General features: G+C 39.8%; 1 protein-coding gene across 1 annotated transcript in view; it reads right to left on the bottom strand.

Annotated features, from left to right (window-relative positions):
- Positions 1-18,881, bottom strand: part of CTNNA2 (catenin alpha 2) — a 483,346-nt gene that overhangs the window by 98,034 nt on the left and 366,431 nt on the right. The window contains exon 9 of the mRNA XM_058803073.1: positions 3,824-3,976. Within this exon, the coding sequence (XP_058659056.1) occupies positions 3,824-3,976 (153 nt within the window). The remainder of the gene's footprint in view (positions 1-3,823; positions 3,977-18,881) is intronic.

The raw sequence follows: 18,881 nt of genomic DNA, 5'->3' as shown, positions 1-18,881 counted from the left end.
CCCCTCAGGATGGAAAAATGCAGGTTTCACGTAAAGAAACATTAAAACACGTATTATTTTTTCCTGACCTTTTGACAGGCTGTCTATTGAGCTTGGTAGGACATCCAAAAAATTCAGATTCAGATTTCAAAATTAATAATTAATACTACAGAATTTTCACAGCATTGAAGTGGCAGTGCCAAATTCCTCTACCGTGAGCGAGTGCAACTCCACGCGTTTCAGCAGAGCTGTGTTTGCATATCTTAGCAAGCAATGCTGGCCCCGTGCCTGGGAAAGCATCTTACATTTCACAGTCACTTGATTATGGCTCATCTTTAAACCACACTTTACTATTTGCAAGATACTTGACCCACAAAACCAGAGAAGTCCATCTGCTAAGGTTCCATTGTGCATCAGTAAGTAAAAATGATGAAACTATTTGAAGTGCAAAAATCTAGTATAAAAGGGACATAAATATATTCCAAATACATATTTGCTTCTGCAGACTGATGAACTTGAAATTTGGGGTTAAAAATTTCACTTGCACTAGAAATTTGTTTTTCAAGATGCTTTTTACCTGAAGCAGAAATAGTTCTTACTATTAAAAGGGCAAGATCCACCTAAAAGAACCCATCCTTGGAAAAAAGTAAGAATGCACCCACAAGCCAGTACCAGCTGTCACAGATATACAGAATTCAATTAAGAATCTGCTTTTAATAGTCTGAAACAGCCATAATGGAATAAAAATATTAGGTGTTAGCCCTGAGACATCTATTGATACCAAAATTGTTCCTTTTTGGTGGGGTACAAGCTAACTACATGCCAAAAATCATTAACCAGCCTCCAGTTTGGTCTAAAATACAAATCTAATGTAATGTTAGGCTTGTAAAACCAATATAATTGAAACATTTTTTGTTTCATAGATTCACAGAATGCCCTGGGCTGAAAGGGACTTTAAATTCCATCCAGTTCCACCCCTGCCATGGGCTGGGACACCTTCCACTAGCCCAGGTTGCTCCAAACCATGTCCAAACTGACATTTCCAGGGATGGGGCAGCTTTTATGGGGGCAGCAGGGTCTCACCATGCTCACAGTAAAGAATTTCCTCCTAAGAATAAACCTAAATTCTCCCTCTGACAGTTTAACAGCATTACAGTTCTTTCTTCTTCCCATTAAAGTTGTGGGTTTTTCTGGCAGGGAGTTTTTGGCTCTTTTTTTTTTTAACTACACCCCTAAAAGGTATTCTTCCTCCTTTTATGCCATTACCTCTTATAATATTTTTAAAATATCCACTTAGTTATTTTTAACTTTTTTAATAATGCTATTAAACCTGTCATTGCAGCACTTTTCTGCAAATCTGTGGAGGATGTGAGTGCTATAACACTAACCCCACATATGTTCACTGCACATAAGCCTACAACTCCACTGCCACTATAATATAACGATGAACAAACATTGTGGAGGGGTTTTCCATTTGTTTGGGGTTTATTTTCCCTCTCTTTATACACCTACCAGCTATTTCTTTTTTTTCATTGCCACAGCTCCAGTCACAAGGAGGCAGCAATAAATCTTTGCATCTACACAGGGGCTGGGAGGGAAGGTTGCTGACAGCCCTGTGATCCTCTTGCAGACAACAGCAATAAAAATTACTGGATTAAGCACTGTACAGAGATTTTAGACCCCCAAGACCTCCCTTTAGGCACCTACAAGTTAAGTACTATAGGAAACACCTGATTTCCAGGGCAGAATGAGGTACCTTGACTCCCTGTTTGGTACGTGGCAAGAATGAGATGCTCTAGAACATGTGAAAACACAAAAACACACATCCACTGTAAAAAAAAAAAACATCCAGACACTTATTTTATCAGGGAACTATCCAGATTTAGTCAACATTAACCAAGGAACCCTTATTCATTGCCTTAGCTCAGGCTCTACAGATTAGGATGAGTCCTGATTTAACAGAAGTCATTCAGATGTAGCTCAGTACCTGTCAGATCAGTAGTTCCCTAATTGCATTTCCCTTTGTTAAACAGCAGATTTTGTGACAAGAAAATATGTTGCAAAGGGGCTACAAAGCCTTCAAAACATTGCTAGTGCAGAAAAATGCCACACAATGTTATGGAGCAAATCACTGAGTTATATTTTTCTTTAAAAACACAAGCACTTTTCATATTCTCAGAGGGCAAGCCAAAATGAACATTATAATAATTTTATTAAATGTCCATTCCATGAGTATTCAAGGTTTCAATCATTATACTTTATACTCTTCGTGGTAGAATAAAGCTATTTCAATATCATCCCTGAAGACTTGTAATTATCACTGGTTGACTTTACAGTGTGTCTCTTCAGAAAGAGAAGGTACTATAAATATATATATATATATATATATATTTATATATGAACTACAGATTTTTCAAGACCATATATGTTCTTAAGGCTGTGCCTTCTCTGTAGGTCCTTTTCCCAATTTCAGTTCAGACTGACAATTAGGTCTAGAGCAGTCCTGGGCCAGGACCAGATTGTGAAGCACTGATTTGGCTTTTTACTTAATGGACATTCAGCTCAATTGTACTGTTAGTGAAGCTGAACTGAAATTTAATTCTTGCTGCTCATGCCTTTTGACAAAGTGCTGCAAACACCATTTCTAACATGCTCAATTGCCTTAATGAACCACTATAAAACAGCCCATTCCTCTGCCCGTCATCCAAACATTTCTGGGGCCATCACCGGTGTAAAGTTGACCAAAACTCCTGAAATAAGACCTCTAACATTTCTCCCAGTCTGTAACTTTTCCTGCCTCTCCTGGGGGTGCCAGAAGGAAACCTGGCTGTGTCAATAAGGTCACTTACTGTTGGAACCCAGGACATCCCTCTGGCTGTCCTGGATGCCTCGAGCCCCTGCCAGGGGGCTCAGAGACCCTGGCACAGAGTCCAACACCCCGGTGCCTTTGATTTTGATGCATAGAAAAAATTACCAACCTTATACGAAGAATTGCAAGGCACAAAAGTTTAAACAGAATGATGGTTAGTTTGTCACAAGGTGAAAAGTAGAATTTTGGAGTTTTTAGAATAGGGGCTCGAAGTCCCAAGATAAACAAATTTGGGTGTGTTTTGTCCTTCTCCCTCCTTCCTAGCCTCCATCTTCTAAGTGATGATGGCACTTTTGGATTAGTTTAAAGTAGGAATCCACTGTCTAACATAAGTGATAGGTATTGAGAGATTATTGTAAATTATATACATGTAGTTCTTAGTATAAAAAATAACACTGCCTCTGAAGGCAGAGTATCTCAATCCAACCTGCCAGACAAACCTTGGCAGGTCAGAGAAAAAAATATTCTAGATAACAGAAAAATAAAGAACATTGAATGTAGCTATGATGTTTTCTGAAAAATCCCTTTGCTAGGATTTTTTTCTTCTGAGAAGCCTCAGAGGCAAAGAAAAACAATAATGATCAGCTGCGGAATGCAACAGGTGCATCTTTGATTGGTCCATGTTGGTTGTTTCTAATTAATGGCCGATCACAGTCACTCTGAGAATCACAAACTTTTGTTATCATTCTTTTCTATTCCTTTCAGGCCTTCTGATGAAATCTTTTCTTCTATTCTTTTAGTATAGTTTTAATATTATGTACACATATCATAAAATAATAAACCAGCCTTCTGAAACATGGAATCAAGATTCTCGTCTCTTCCCTCACTCTGGGGGAAGAGGGAAGTGAACACCACCACACTTGAAAACCAAAACAAAAATAATCCCAACTCCTTCTTCAGTTACCAGGCTGGGGAAAAAAAACTCTCTGGCACATCTCAAGGTCAGCCAAAACCACAAGGACACCAAGCACTCACCTCCACCAGCTTGTTGGCGTGCTCACGGAAGACCTGAGCGTATTCCTTCACTTCCTTCTCGTTGCCGCTTTTGGCGGCCTCGATGAGAACCAGCAGAGGGACGTTGGTCTCCAGGAATGAGTCTGAGATGTGATCCATCACTGCCTTCCGGAGCTGGGACAAAGGACAGCACAGCAGTAAATAAATGACATTTATCAGCACACCCTCCTACTTTTCGTGTTGAAGCACTGATGTGCTTCGTCTCGCGGTGTTATGTGCGAATTTGGATTTTTTTGCTTCCTTTTCTTCAATATTTGCAGCAAGCAAAATTAAAAACTTGAGGGCCCAGGCTCTGCAAAGCCCTCCTGGGATTTGTGCTGACATACACCTAATCCTACTGGCCTGAATGGATCTGTACAGAATGATGGTGATAACTCATGTAAGACACAGCAAACTGATGAGAATTGAAAGCTCCACACTACTTGAAAAAACAGTTCAGCTCACTAAAAAGGCAAATATGGATTAAGGAGCTTAACTCCAAGCAACCATTAAAAAATATTAGCCTGAATATTTCTAAGCCTTCTCTAATTCCTCCAGTGAATAGTATTCCGTGCAATAATTAATATTTTGTGTAGCAGATGCCTTGTGCTTTGTATTCCCATTTGAATAGCTCCAAAGTATAAACAGAAAACCTTTTTAGCATTTTCCAGGCAGATTAGAAAACATATTCCAATTTATTCTAAAGGAAGAAAGAAACACTTTACAAGTTACTGAAGATTTAACACCTGTTAGTCCATATAAACATTTATTTGAAGCAATATTACTGTAAGAATGATGTCACTAACTTCTTTTCCACCTTGCTAATGACCACTAATTAATGTCAAACTTCTCCAAAATTTGAAAGACAGCCAGAAAAATGACTGAAATCTTAAATAATTCTTCCTGGAAGCTTAATTGCTCCGCGGGATTGTGGATCAGAAACATCTTGATTATGTTTTCTGCAGCTTTTGGGTTGTTAAGAATGAAAAACTGTGGACTCCAACAGAAGCTGGGAGCTATTCAGCCTGGAGCCTTGGGTACCCATTAGTCTCCTTAAATCATGCATTTTTAGTTGGATGAAGCACCCAGAGAGGTAATTTTCTCTATTCTGAGCCCAGACAAGAAAGCCTTAGCTAGACAAGGTGCCATCAAAACACCCAATCACACTGAAAACTGGCCTATTGTCAGACACTGCAAATACACAATCCAAGATGCATTTGCTGTTTGATGACAGCAATTCTCAGCTCTATTTGAATAAGGAGAAAGCTAACTTTGAATATTTTTCTTTCATTCCCTGAGTGGCGCAGTAAAAACAAGCAAAGCAAAATAGCATATATGTGCTTGTAGGAGGTATTCATTTTATTTCCATCACAACTGAAGCAGTCAACGTATTAAGCAGTTCTCAATTCTCCTTAAAAATTAATTCTACTCAGATTCAACCTGGAAATTTTTTTTTCACTTTCAAAATGATTAAAGGCACTCAGAATAGCAAACTCAGTAACACATACAAACAGGGGGAGGAAAGAAGACAAAAAGAAGAAAAGAATCATCTATCAGAGACCTGCCAACAGTTTGGAAGCTGGTGTGTGTTTGCTACCACCTATTACATTTCCATCTTGTACTCTTTATTTTTTCTCCCATCAATCTGCTGCTCTCCACTTGCTGACTCTTATTTTATTCTTACATTAAAAGCTCTTTCAGACCATGCTTTGGGTCTATTTGCACAGCATCTCACACAATGGGACCCCAATCCATGAAGAGTTTTCAGAGGTACCATCTCAATATAAATAACAATATTGTTCCAAATACATCAAAACATTGCAAGAAAAAAGAAGAAAATGTGTTCTGAGATGCTGAATGTCAGAGAATAGTGCAGGAGCACAGCACCCTGCATGCTATGGTTGATAGATTTCCAGTCAGTATTTATAAAAATTTTTTAACTTAAGAATTCAGAGACATGGTGGGATTTTTGGGGTTGCTGTGTGAAGGACAACCAGAAGTTGGATTCTGTAATCCTTGTGGGTCCCTTCCAACTCAGGATATTCTGCGATTCCCTATTAATTCAGTAGTTTCACCTACAGCCAGCATTAAGGGAGAAATATTGCCAGAAAAGGTGCATCATAAATTTGCATAATTCTCCTCTGCAGACATCCATTTCCCAGGGCTTGCTGGCAAACTCCAGATCAGATGCCTGATTTGTGTACCCACAGTTAGACTTTGATGCCCATTGTATCAAAAAAGGCCAAATGGTAGCACTTCCAAAGAAACACACCAAACTTTTAAAAATCCAAGGTGGCTTCCAGCTCATTCTCAGTGAAAGATCCCTAAAAATTTCCACTTGCTCAAGTTCAGGATGTGCCAGTGAAAACTAATGTCCACTGCACTAAAAAACCTTTACTTTAAATGCTAAATGAACACCAAACCTTTCCTGTTTGTGTCCTGCCATAATGAGGGATCTGTTCCAAAGGCTTGTATTTATTCAGTGAACAAGAATTCAATTTTTAATCCAAGGTAATGTGCTGTTATGGATCAGGTTATAACAATATGCCCCATGGAATTGTAACAGCAGTCTCAGGATGTTCAAGTAAGCAGCTTATTTTCATCAGTGTCAAATATCTTCAGCTTACAACCACATACCAGAAATCAATAAAAAGGACAGCAAGAGCATCAGCTAACCAGCAATTTGGGGTTTACCATAGTAAATATACAGTAGAGCTCTTTCTGAATCAAAAGGAATGAATAAAATGGATATCTGGTTTCTAATGGTAACTGTGTGCTGTACTCTGAGGTTCATAACTGCAGCAGCTGAAAAAAAAAGAAACTGAATTCTGCCTGTCACAGGTTTAATAAATACAAAATTAATACATTCTATTTTTCTTGTGCTGTGTTAATCATAGATGTCAGAAGAATATTTCTGGCCCCTCTTGTAACCAGGCACTATAATTTCTTCAGGAATTTGTTATCTGAGTTTTAGGACGTCCTTGCATTGAAGTTGAAAGGTAGAGTTAACAGGTTTTCTGTACGTAGGAGACCACAAATTTTGCCATCCTTCACCACAAGCTGTAAAGAAGGACTTGACAAAATCATTTGTTAAATGTGACAGCAGTATGAAGGCAAGACATTCATCCTAGAGCTCAAATGGATACATGACAAGGTAATATTAATGGCACAAGACCCGACATTTAAAAGTACTGGCTCACCATTGCCAGTCTATTTGATCCAATTAGGGCTATTCATCAAGGCAAATAGCTGCTGGGAAAGCAATCCTGTGTGTTCCTGTGCATACTGCAACAAAGTGCAGCCCAAGTGATGCCCTGTGCACCCAGAGATTTCAGCTTCACCCAGGCAATGCCAGCTCAGAAGGGAAAGGGAGAAGCTGTGACTTGAATCTGAAAGCAGCAAAAGCCTGTCATGTTTTATTCCAAAACCAGCACCAGGGCTTTGCTCATGCACCTGTATTAACAAATGCCTCTGCAATGCCTTAATTTATGCTGAGTTCTGATGTAAATATTAAGACACACACTATTACTTGTAAGACAACGCTTTAGGTTCTTTCCCCCCACAGGATTTTTAATTTAGAGATTAATTCAAAGCACAGATTCCACCACGTGAAACTTCATTTATTAGAGGAGGAAGCATGTTAAATTAAGGTCTTGCTTAATTCATTTTGTCAGAGAGAAAACTTTATTGATGTACATAAAGCTAACAGATAAATAAATTTGCCACACCAACAAAAAATATAGAAGGAAAACATCAAGACCTGGAAATATTTCTGAAAGCATGAATGGTGCACAGGCAGATTTTATGCCTTTCCAGTTCAGTCAATTCCATCAGTTTATGGTGCACAGTAAAGTTGCTGCTTTTGATAGCATCATGCTCTACTGTTCTAAGCACTGTTTAGGGCACTTTTATCATTGTCACTTCACAGCCATAATCGAGCTCAAAGAGGTTAAATGCCCACCAAAACGATGTTTACCATGGCTATATAACAATTTTAGAACCAAAATGTCTCAGTGCTACTTACAGTCTAGTAGAGAATTAAATGTCTAATCCTGCCACTGGAAGGTAAAGCCACAGCAGGAGATTAATGACTCCAACAGATTGTTAAACTTTATAAAGCCTGGCAGTGCAGAGCTGCCTGTAACAAAAGTTTACCAAGGAGCACCTTATTCACCATTTTCCGTTTAATGGGTGTTGCAACCCAGCTCCAGTTTGCACCTGCAGAGAGCTCCCGAACAGGCATTAATTCAGTTGAAAGGGATGAAAATAAAGCCTTCTCCACTGCAGCTAAGGTGTGTCACCTCCAATATGCTGTGAAATTGAGTTCTGGAGAATATGGCAGTGACCATTAGAGGCTGCTGCAGTTTGGTGCTAAAGAGAAAAGTCTCAGTCAATTCTGCAGAGCGTGTCACAAAGGATGTGACCAAAGAATGGTAACTTGGGGCATGGGGACAGCAACACCACCAGCTCTGTCTTGGCAGATTAAACAGCAAAAAGACTGATATTTAGAATATGTATCACACTTGGATACTCAAATCACAGATCTGTGGAATAGATTAAAAAAGTAAGATTTGAGACAAAGATAAATCAGGAAGAAACACTGTTATAAAGACAGGTAATTCTTACTAGCATCATGAAATGGCCTGGATCTTAAAGACCACCCAGTTCCAACCTCTCTGCCATGGGCAGGGACACCTTCCACTGTCCCAGGCTGCTCCCAGCCCTGCCCAGCCTGGCCTTGGACATTCCAGGGATCCAGGGGCAGCCACAGCTTCTCTGGGCACCCTGAGCCAGGGCCTGCCCACCCTCACAGGAAACAATTTCTTCCTAAAATTTAATCTAATCTAATCTAATCTAATCTTATCCTGCTCTCTTTTCGTTTCAACTTTTTAATATATTTTCCATGTGTGTGCTTTCCTTTCTCCATAGAGAAGCTGCCATAATAAGGAAAAGATTTGGGGTGAATTTTCTAACAGAAAGCAAGTTGAAGTGACAATTTTTTGACCAAAAATTTGGAAGAGTATAAAAAGCACACACAACGAACATTCCTCCTAGTCATGGGCCACTACGAAGGATTCCTCAAAATGGTTCATGGCCCAAAGCATGGAAGGACCCAGTTACCAAGTGCTGAGGTACTTCATCCCCATTTATTTAAATTTGTTTCTTTGCTGGGGTTTTTTTGAGGGCCTAAGGTGGGTGGTTTATCAATTTTCATGACAGAAAAATTTTATAGTGCCTTTTCAAAAAAATATTTTTCAGCAAGGGCAAGCCTCAGGCTTGCTAGCAATATTAGTGCAGTTATATAAAAGTAGAGGAAAAAAAAATATGCTTGGGGGAATGATAACCACATACCCCCCAAACATGTGAGGATTATCAGGGTATGAACTCTTTCATGTCTGGATAGAACAACAAAGACCCAACTCTGATGGCAGTGCTGGGATTCTATTAAATATTTATTATTTCTAAAAATAAAGAATTATACAGTGGATTAACAGGTAGAGGACAGGACAGAGATTCCCATCAAAAATGTGGGAAAATCAGAGATACAGGTAGGAACTGAGCAGACAGTGAAAAGCATTAGGGAAGTCAAAATAACCCAGAAGTGAAAAGACAGTGATTAACTTTTGCATTCTCTATGATCTGAGAGGGGAGAATTGTGATAAAGTGAATGTGGGAGGATGAAATTGCAGAACAGGAAATTGCATGTAGGAACAAAGAAAGGGGAAAAAACCCCTATAGGTTATGCCAGAAGAGAAAAAAGGGATAAGACTTTAAAAAATAACCTTGTGAAAACTGAAGAGGACTGAAAAGTATCGAAAACATCACCAAAACTGCAAATCTAAAGGGTCTGATGTAAAAGAGGTGGGACAAAGAAGAGGGCAATGAGGAAGAATAGAGATAATGGATTAAAAATGCAAAGATTAAAGTAAAAACCACAATCTATTGTGTAGTTTCATTTACAAATCTCAGGCCCTGTTGAAATGATACTTAAATGAAGTAGAGCTTTGGAGCTTTATGGTTTTTTTAATCAAATACATTATATAAGTAAATAAAATGTCGGAAAAGCTGGTTTGGGGAGATTAAACAGCTATTTGGTCAAGATGGGAAGGAAATTTTCTACAAATACTCTTAATGAAGTTATCCACACTGTGAGCAGTCAGATCCAGGAAGCCTTACGGGTTTAATACGAGAAATGTCACACATGTCACACTTGCAGTCGCACCTAGCCCAGCTGGCATAGTAAATATTGCCTTCAGCGCCTCCAAGACCTGGAGACTGAGCCCAGTGGAAGCTGGTGACAGCTCTTGGGTAGACCTGTCTGTGCAAGTGCCAGACAATGGCTGAAACAAGATTAAAAATTGATTGTGTGCTGCAAAAATGGATTTCTCATCATCCTGTCCAAGAGTCACTCAAAATCACCAGTGGATCCTGCCCCATGGACAGAGATGATTGATATCTGATACTATCAATTATCACCCATGCCTTTCAAAAAGCCCTTCCAGCAGTGAGATCAGTCTGGGGTTTGTTCTTGGTTGGGTTTTTTTGTCTTTTTTCTCATTTCACTTATCCTTTGTTTTGTTCTCCTTTGCAGTAATTTTTACACAGTAAGAACTGCAAACAAACCTTTTGTATCTGGTTGCTTAATTACAAGTAGAACATAACAGTAAAGATATTTCATAACACTTAGAAACAGAGTTAGTGAACAAAATTAATGTCAATTAAGAAACAAATGCAATATTGAAATCCCACTTGGCAATTAAACTCCATGTACTTTGCCACTGCTCATAAGCCATTAGGAAGATGGAATTTGAGAAGTCTTTGGAAAAGAATTATGTTTTCCTCCATGTTTACAGTGCTCCCTACCTCATGCTACTGCACCAACATTTGCAGCTATTTTTATGAACCCAAACTTCTGTAAGTGCCTTTAGCAGATGTGACTACAGGTCATTCTTGAGATGATACTACAGAACAGTGAAAGCTTCTTTATGCAAAACTATTATCTACAGAAGTCTCTTGAAATACATTTCTGGTGGGTTTTTTTCTTTTTTTTTGGTCTAGCTCGTGGATATTTTTATTTATAATGTAGCAACATTACACACTTCCATTGAGCTTCTCCAACATTTACAGTGGTTTTTAATGAAATAGTATTTTAAAAACTCCACACTCATTCCTCTGCAGTGATTACAGAGGCAGGCATCTTCTAAACACAAAGATGGAATATCTGAGGTTTTATGAGGGCTCAGTATTTGAGGAATAATACACAAATTATGTCCAGTAATCTCTTCCAATGCAATAGAGCTGTCACTGAGTTCTGCCTCCTAATTCTTCTCAAGGCACTTTGAAAGGCCAACCCTCTGCTCACTTAAGGTGACTTCAGTTAAAAAAATAAAATAAAATAATAAAATCAGGTCCCTATTTCAAAAAGCAACAGCACCCATGGTTACTACATTGAAGCTTTTGCATGAAAAAAATAATCCATCATGAATATTATGTTGCAGCTCAAAATTTCCTTTGTTTGATGAAACTGTTACACACTGCAGCCTTACCCAAAACTGCCTGATATGGGCATGGTTTCCTGAAATATGGCACCATATGTGCATCAGTAAACATTATGTGTAGAGTAAATTAAACCAAGCCTTACAATTAGGCAGTAAGGAAATTACTGCAGACCTGAAAGAGTAAATCAGCAGTATTAAAGCACTCTCCATTTCCTCTGGAGCACTTCAGAGCACCATAAAAACCTCAATGTCACAGTGATAAACACCTAGAAGTGCATTTTGAGGGAGACAAAGACACCAAAATCCTTATTAATTGTAATTCAAATAACAGGGCATTTTCCTTAATTCTTTAGATCAGATTTTGGAAAATTTTACTAAAAGTCCTTTCCCGAAGTAAGTACACCAGTTATTCTACCAAATGGGAGCAGACAAAAAGTGGAAGTATTGATCAGCATGCCAGGGGCTCCCAGCTCTTTCAGACCATGTTGGTGACATTCAGAGTGTCCCTAATCCTGGGGCCATAAATTCACTGGAAGCTGTAGGAGCAGAGGACTTGGGGCATTGCTACCTCTGCCTTCTAAGCCAGCATCACCCCAGAGTCCAGCCTAACACCTTTGTGCCTAGAAAACAACTACAAATCTAGAAAAGTACTACAAACAGTGCAGTGCACCGCTATTAAATGAATACAAGGCATAAACATGTAGCCCTGGCACAGAAATAAATCTGTATTAGCATTTAATACAGATTTGGGAAGCCAGCTTCCACATTTTCATATTCAAGAGCACTGGAGTCACTGCAGGTGAAAATCAAACCTATTGAGCAACAAGGGAAAGGTGCTGAGTTTCTCACAAGCAAGAGCTGATGCCACAGGTGGCCTTAGGTTCAAAGAGGTTTAGATTAATTTGTGGCTGACTCCCTTTAAAAAATGCCAGCATTTTGTCAAGATGCATTTTCATGCAACAGAATGGGGCAATCTCAGCATTAACACTGCACTTCCCCTTGGGAACAGCCAGAAACTCCCCCTTGGTAATACAGCACAGACTCCTGTGGATCATCTGGTTAAGTGTGACCTTGCTTCAACCCTGCCTTTGCAAAAGAAATCTTAATAAACATTCCTGCCAGACTAAATTCTGAAGTTACAGCCTCCTTGGATATTCTGCTGCTACTTCACACTTGCATGAAATTCTGCATTTTCAGAACACTGCAGCAACTCTTACAAACTCTCAGTGTTATGTGAGCTAGGGAAGGTCTGTGACTATTTAATTCTCCGTTTTCTTGCCTTATTTAAATTATACAGATATTGAATTTTTTTAAAAAAGCCCCCTTCAGGATTTATAACTTTACCCAATGTCCTTTTGTTTGCAACAAAGGGCACATCAGAGAAGGAGAACACAGTTCCCCAGCCCCCCAGAAATGCACTGATTGCTGCACCATGGGCTCTATGGACAGCTGGAAAGCCAAAGCACTCCTCACACAAACCCCCCTTTAGGGTTCTCAGTATGAAATCACATTGTTCATGGCTCCCTATGCATTAAAGAGCTTTTACAAGACACGTCCTGGAATCCCCAAATCACCCTCCAGAGATGAAATCTCCTGTGACTGTCAGGGAGGCTGAAGGAAAACCACTTCTTTATATCTCCAGCTGATTTCTATAACTGACATCAGCTGGTCAGAATGTTCAGGGTTCTCTCTTTCCTCTTCCCCCTGGCCCCTCAAGTACAAGTGTTTTATTTCTTTGGGTGTGCTCTTCATTGTCTTTGGGAAGCTGAAGGAAGTTTGTTGTATTTGTAACAAATTGTTGTTTTTGTGTATGTAAGTTTTAAACTTAATGTATTTTAAGTTTGATTAGAATTGGGTTCCCATTTTCCACTAAAGTTTGGTTTTTTTTTTTCTTTTTGAGCCATTATGCTTCCCTTGGGCTTGTATCTTAATATTCAGATACTGTGCACCTCCTAATGCTGGCACAACACAGAATACCTCAAGTGAGACACCTTCACCTTCAGAAGAAACTTTATTTTCTGAGCTTCAGATCATTCTTCTAAAACAGGACAGCATGTCTTGCTTATCCTCACAGGATTGCTATCCTCACAGTCAGTTAATCATGATTTAGAGCACCAAGATTTAATTTCTAGGTGCTGCTGGCCCTTCCTACAGTATTTAAAGTCATCTGGTCTGGGTGTGAGACAGCTTTGCTGCAATAACAGGATGATAAGATTTCTTCTCTTCTGTGTTTTCCTCAAAGCATTTATATTCTGTAAAGAGGCAACCTATGTATATCTTTGAGTAGAGAGATTTAATCCACAGACTGAAAACTTATATAAGTGTCTATCTATAATATAATTGACATTGTATGGGTTAGCTGTGATAAAATCTGTTCCAACAGAACACATTCTTTCAGTTTTAGGTGTCCCATCAGTCTAATTCCATGAGTTAATATTCATGCTTTTTATTCTGAGAGTCCTCCTAGAGTCTACACCAATTTTTGGCAGGCTTCAACGTGCTAAACTTTTTTTTTTACCCTAAATAGCATTCATAAACAGTGATACAAGTTAATCTACGTGGAAGTGAGTAACAGAAAGAGCAAACTCAGACACTGCTGCTCAAGGAACAGAGAGAGATGATAAATAAGTCCAAGAACATGCTGAAGCCTGGGATCTAGTTCAAACTGAAGTAACCCATATTAAATAAAGGACAGAAAATTGCAAGTCCTTTCGGAGACTTGTAACCCATATTAAATAAAGGACAGAAAACTGCAAGTCCTTTCAGAGACCTATGAAATTGATAAAAGCTGAGTATGGTCAAGTATGGTTGTCCCCAAGGTCTTTGTTTTACCAAATTTGCACAAATAAATTACAGGAGGTATTTGTCTCATCAAACTTTAGGCTTTTTCAAGCTTGACTTGCAGCCTAATGCAGCTACTGAAACAGTTTATCAAGGATTTAGTGATCGCTGTGGGTGCCTTCAAACTCAGGATATTCTGGGACTAAAAGGTAATATAATAATTGCAGATTGAAGGGAGGAATGTTAGAGAATATGGCTGATAACAGGCTGATGAAAATCATGCCCAGAGTCCACCAAGTGTCTTACAAAGGAATTTGCAAGAGCCCATCTTAGCACAGGGGAATGTAAATGACTGATCAAATATAGATAAGGGTCATGTGAAGGAATGTACTTACTGCATTATACATAAAGAATTCATTAGAGGTGTAAAAAGGGCAAATATGACCTGGATTTTTTTTTTTTTTCATTTTGGCTTCTGCAGAGTGTGTGCCTGGTAGAAAGACAGCACAGCATGGTCACTATTAATATTAATTCATGCTTAAATGGCCAAACCTGATCCTGAGTACCTCAAAGTGTGTCCCCATTGCTAGGACACTGATAGTGGCTGTTGGGAAAAGCAAAGACTGAAAAGAAGCAATCAAAATCCTAACCCATCAAAAAGAGGGAAAACTCATCTCAACCAAATCAGAAATCTTGGAAAAACCTCTCTTAAAGCTATCAGCCTACCAAGGAGCTCTCATTAAATCAGCAGTAACAAGGACAAACCCCAGATTCACCCAAAATCTTTGTGGGAAATCATATAGAAAAACAAGCTCTGTGACACTGTGGAAATCACACCAAGGGTTTATTTATGAATAGCAACCTGCCATGGTTATACAACACCAATGTTAGTGCAGTACCAGATAGCACAGGAGAGCAGAACCATACTCTGGGCTTTACATTCTGGACTGGTGTTCTGATGGAATGATGCTCATCACAGAAAATCTGCCCTTTTTTTTTTTCAAACACATATTAATCAGTTGGCCAATTTTAAAACCATCTGACAGAGAGAAAATCTCTTTAAGATGGTGAATAGCTGGAGTTTGATGGAAAATTTTCTGGGTAGGAGAAGAGTGATCCAAATCAGTGTACTGGGGAGTAAATTTGTTTTGTGAAGTCAGAAGCTGGCTGGCTGTGCAAACCCAGGGCACACAGGGAATATTTCTGTGTCTGCTCTGGGGTGCCCTGACCCCCAGGGCAGCACTGACTCTGACCCTCATCCATGGAGAAAGTTTCCCAGACCTCAAGCTAGACTGGAATCCACAAAAGTGTGAAATAGGTTATAGAGAGCCGTGCAGGTGTGTCACTTGGTGAGAAATCGAGGTTTTGGGATTTTTAGTGTGCTGTGGATGGCAGCAGGATGGAGGGCACAGGGTGTCATCCTGGGTTTCTTCTCCATGATTCTTCTTCCTCCTTCTCCATGGGTTTGGGTGGCATTTTGTAATTGGGCAGAAAAGTCTGCACTGTGGGCTCTGCGGGATCAGTTATTGGGTTAAAAGGGAAAATAATCCAGGTGTCAGTTCTTAATTGGATAGTTTAGTCTTAAAAGCCCTTGTACCAAGAGACTGTTGGCCATTTTGTGCCTTCTGATGAAAAGCTGCAGAACTCACAGCAGTGAGACTGTTTTACTGATCAGAGATAATAAACACCTGAGTCCCAACATGAATTACAGTCTCAAGTGCCTTCAATCCACATGCAGAGAAACCAACACCTGGGACCCCCAGAGCTGGCCAGAGTGCCCACACAGGCACCAGCTGGGCAGGAGCCACAGGCAGCCCATCACTCTCTGCATTTCACCTGGAGTCACAAATCAGCCTCAGATGAGGAGGAATGATGAGCAGGGAGAATGATGGGGGTGAGAAAATGAAACATGAGAATCGAGGACCTGAGATTATTGCTGTAGAAAGCCCTAAACAGAGACAGTACAATGCTAGAGAAAGCAGAATTTCATTAATTCAGGTGTTCACTATTTTGGTTTTCAGTCCTATGTCTACACAGCATGGATTCCTCAGAGGTTTGTAGGATGCTGTCTGGAAAGAGACAATCTGAGAAGAGTACATTTTGATAAAAAGAAGTGCTAAAGTGGAACATTTTGCCTCAGACAGTGGTGTGAAGAATTCTTTTTTCCATATTCAAAATCACCACCTTAGCTATTACCAGTATGTAGCTACTAAAAGAATGTTGGTATTTCTCTGCTTTTTGTGCCCCTGTCCAAAACCTTAAACTGCATTTTACCCAACAACACACAAAGGCCACAAAACTATAATCAGGTGGCAAAAAAACCTGCATTTTTGATACTGCACACAGAAGCTTAGATATCTAAAAATAAGATTAATTTCTATTAGGCATCCATTCCATTAAAGTGAAAGCTCAGGATGTCAGTCTAAATGTTCAAAAGTATTTATCAAAATGCAACTGGTAATGCAGATATTTCAGAACTTTCTACTGCACAGTTCCTATTAATATATATGTTTAAATGAAGTTTTGTTGCCTAAAATTGCAAGGAGAAGCAGAAATCCAACATTAAAAAAATACATTACTTTTTGTTTTTTAAGTTTTTCTACTTTCAGATGAAATATGAAAATTTAAAACTTAGCAAAATTCTTTGAAACAAAGGAAAATCTCCTTGGCCACTGTAAAAATGAGGGTTTAATTTTTAATATTTATTTAAAGGTAAATATTTGTATTTGCAATGCTAGGCTAAAAATAAATTAATAATTTTCAAAATTAAAATGGGAAGCTACTGGAAAAAATCCACACTAGGCTTTTCAAAGCTCTCAGGCTTCTTTAAAAAAAAAATTTAAAAAATAAATTTCTGGATAATTTCTGGACATTTTCCAGTTTTTAAGAAAATGATAATTTTCTGCGTAGAATTTTTTTCATGCAGTATTTCTAAGCAGCTTTAGTAATAACATAAACCTCAGTCTGTCAGAGTTGGATGAATCCTCCTTAACAGCTGTATGAGAGTATAATTTCCAGTGGTGGTGAAAAAGAAATCTTATTTCTGTCCAATTCCTTCCACTTGGAGGCACAGGAAACCTTGAATGGGCAAAAATGGAATAATCCAGGCTGTAATGGCAGCACAGATGGGTGGTATTTAAGGCAAAACAAATTATTTTGGTTCTTCCACCATGAGTTCTGAGCTGTGCTCCCAGGGCTGTCACCAAACCCTCTGGTGTGTCCTTCCTGCCTCTCTCAGTGTCACCCCAGAGCTGCAAGGTTTGAATTTCAGGTGTGCCTGCTGCTTTGGGGTTACCTGTGGCATTTGAACTCTTGGGTTGGTGTTTCTCTTTCCTCCTATGCAGGAAAAACTAACAAAAGGATTGGAAAAAGAAGTGGAATTGCAAAAGGATTCCAAAAGAACTGGAATCAACCAGCACCTGCTGCTGGCCTGGTTTGCTGTACCACCTGCCTTTGTTACCTTTTGGGTTTTGTCTCATTTTTTTAACTACAGGCTTGCATACCAGTGGGAAAAAGAGATCCCTAATCTTGCCAACAGGCACAACTTTTTATCAGATCCAGTTCTTTCTTCAGCTTGTTCAAATGAAAGGCTGATTCAGCCTGAAGAAGAGAAGGCTTCAGATCTTCTAGCACCTTCCATTGCCTAAAGGTGCTACAAGAGAGCTGGACTTGTGGAAAGGGCATGGAGTGACAGGACTTTGACATTTGTAAATGGCTTTACACTCCCAGAGGGCACTGTTACAGAATCACAGAAATTTCAGGGTTGGAAGGGTCCTCTGGAGATGATCCAGTCCAACCCCCTATCAAGGCAGTGTCACCTGGAGCAGGTGACACAGGAATGTGTCCAGGTGGGTTTGGAATGTGTCCAGAGAGGGAGACTCCAGGGCCTCCCTGGGCAGCTGTTCCAGTGCTCTGCCACCCTCAGCATAAAGAAATTCTTCCTCACGTTGAGGTGAAGCTTCTCGTGTTTTAGTTTATGGCCTTTAATCCTTGTTCTGTCATTGGGCACTACTAAAACAAGTCTGGCACCATCCTGTGATACCTGCCTCAGAAATATTTATATGGATTGATGAGATCCTTCTAATTCTCTTTTCCAGACTAAACAAGTTCAACTTCTAGGGTATCTCCTCATAAGGGGGATGCTCCAGACCCTTCATCATCTTTGTGGCCTCTGCTGGACCTTCTCCAGTAGCTCCTTGTTTAAATTGCACTGAAGAGCCTGGGTTAGATTTTAGGAAGAAATTCTATCCTGAGAGGGTGGGCAGGCCCTGGCCCAGGGTGCCCAGAGCAGCTGCGGCTGCCCTGGATCCCTGGAAGTGTCCAAGGCCAGGCTGGATGGGCTTGGAACAACCTGGGACAGTGGGAGGCGTCCCTGCTGGATAGGGATGGGTTTTAGGGTCCCTTCCAACCAAACCAGGCTGTGATTTCATGAACATCCAGTAAGGAATGGCAGCAGGAAGCCATGTGCTGTAGTGTGTTCGTTAAGTTCATTTAATTCCTCCCCCATTTTATGTCTCTGCTCCCCCCATTTTGTGTAAAATGGTTCTGCCCTCCCCAGTTTTCCCGCCACAGCTCTCCTGACACTTATGTTACTATGGTTACCCCTGCCCCCTTCAGTTGTCAGTCGCTCAAGTTATGTAACTTCCCCTCCCTTATTTTACCATATAAGTAAGCTTTTCCTCCTCCCTGGGCTCAGTCAATCACCCCCCATTCCTCCCAGCTTTTGAGAACCTTCTTCTCTTTGGGGGATGTAATTGGCT

The sequence above is a fragment of the Ammospiza caudacuta genome, chromosome 4 (assembly GCF_027887145.1).
Source record: "Ammospiza caudacuta isolate bAmmCau1 chromosome 4, bAmmCau1.pri, whole genome shotgun sequence".
NCBI lineage: Eukaryota > Metazoa > Chordata > Aves > Passeriformes > Passerellidae > Ammospiza > Ammospiza caudacuta.
This window is presented reverse-complemented; position numbering and strand designations above follow the sequence as displayed.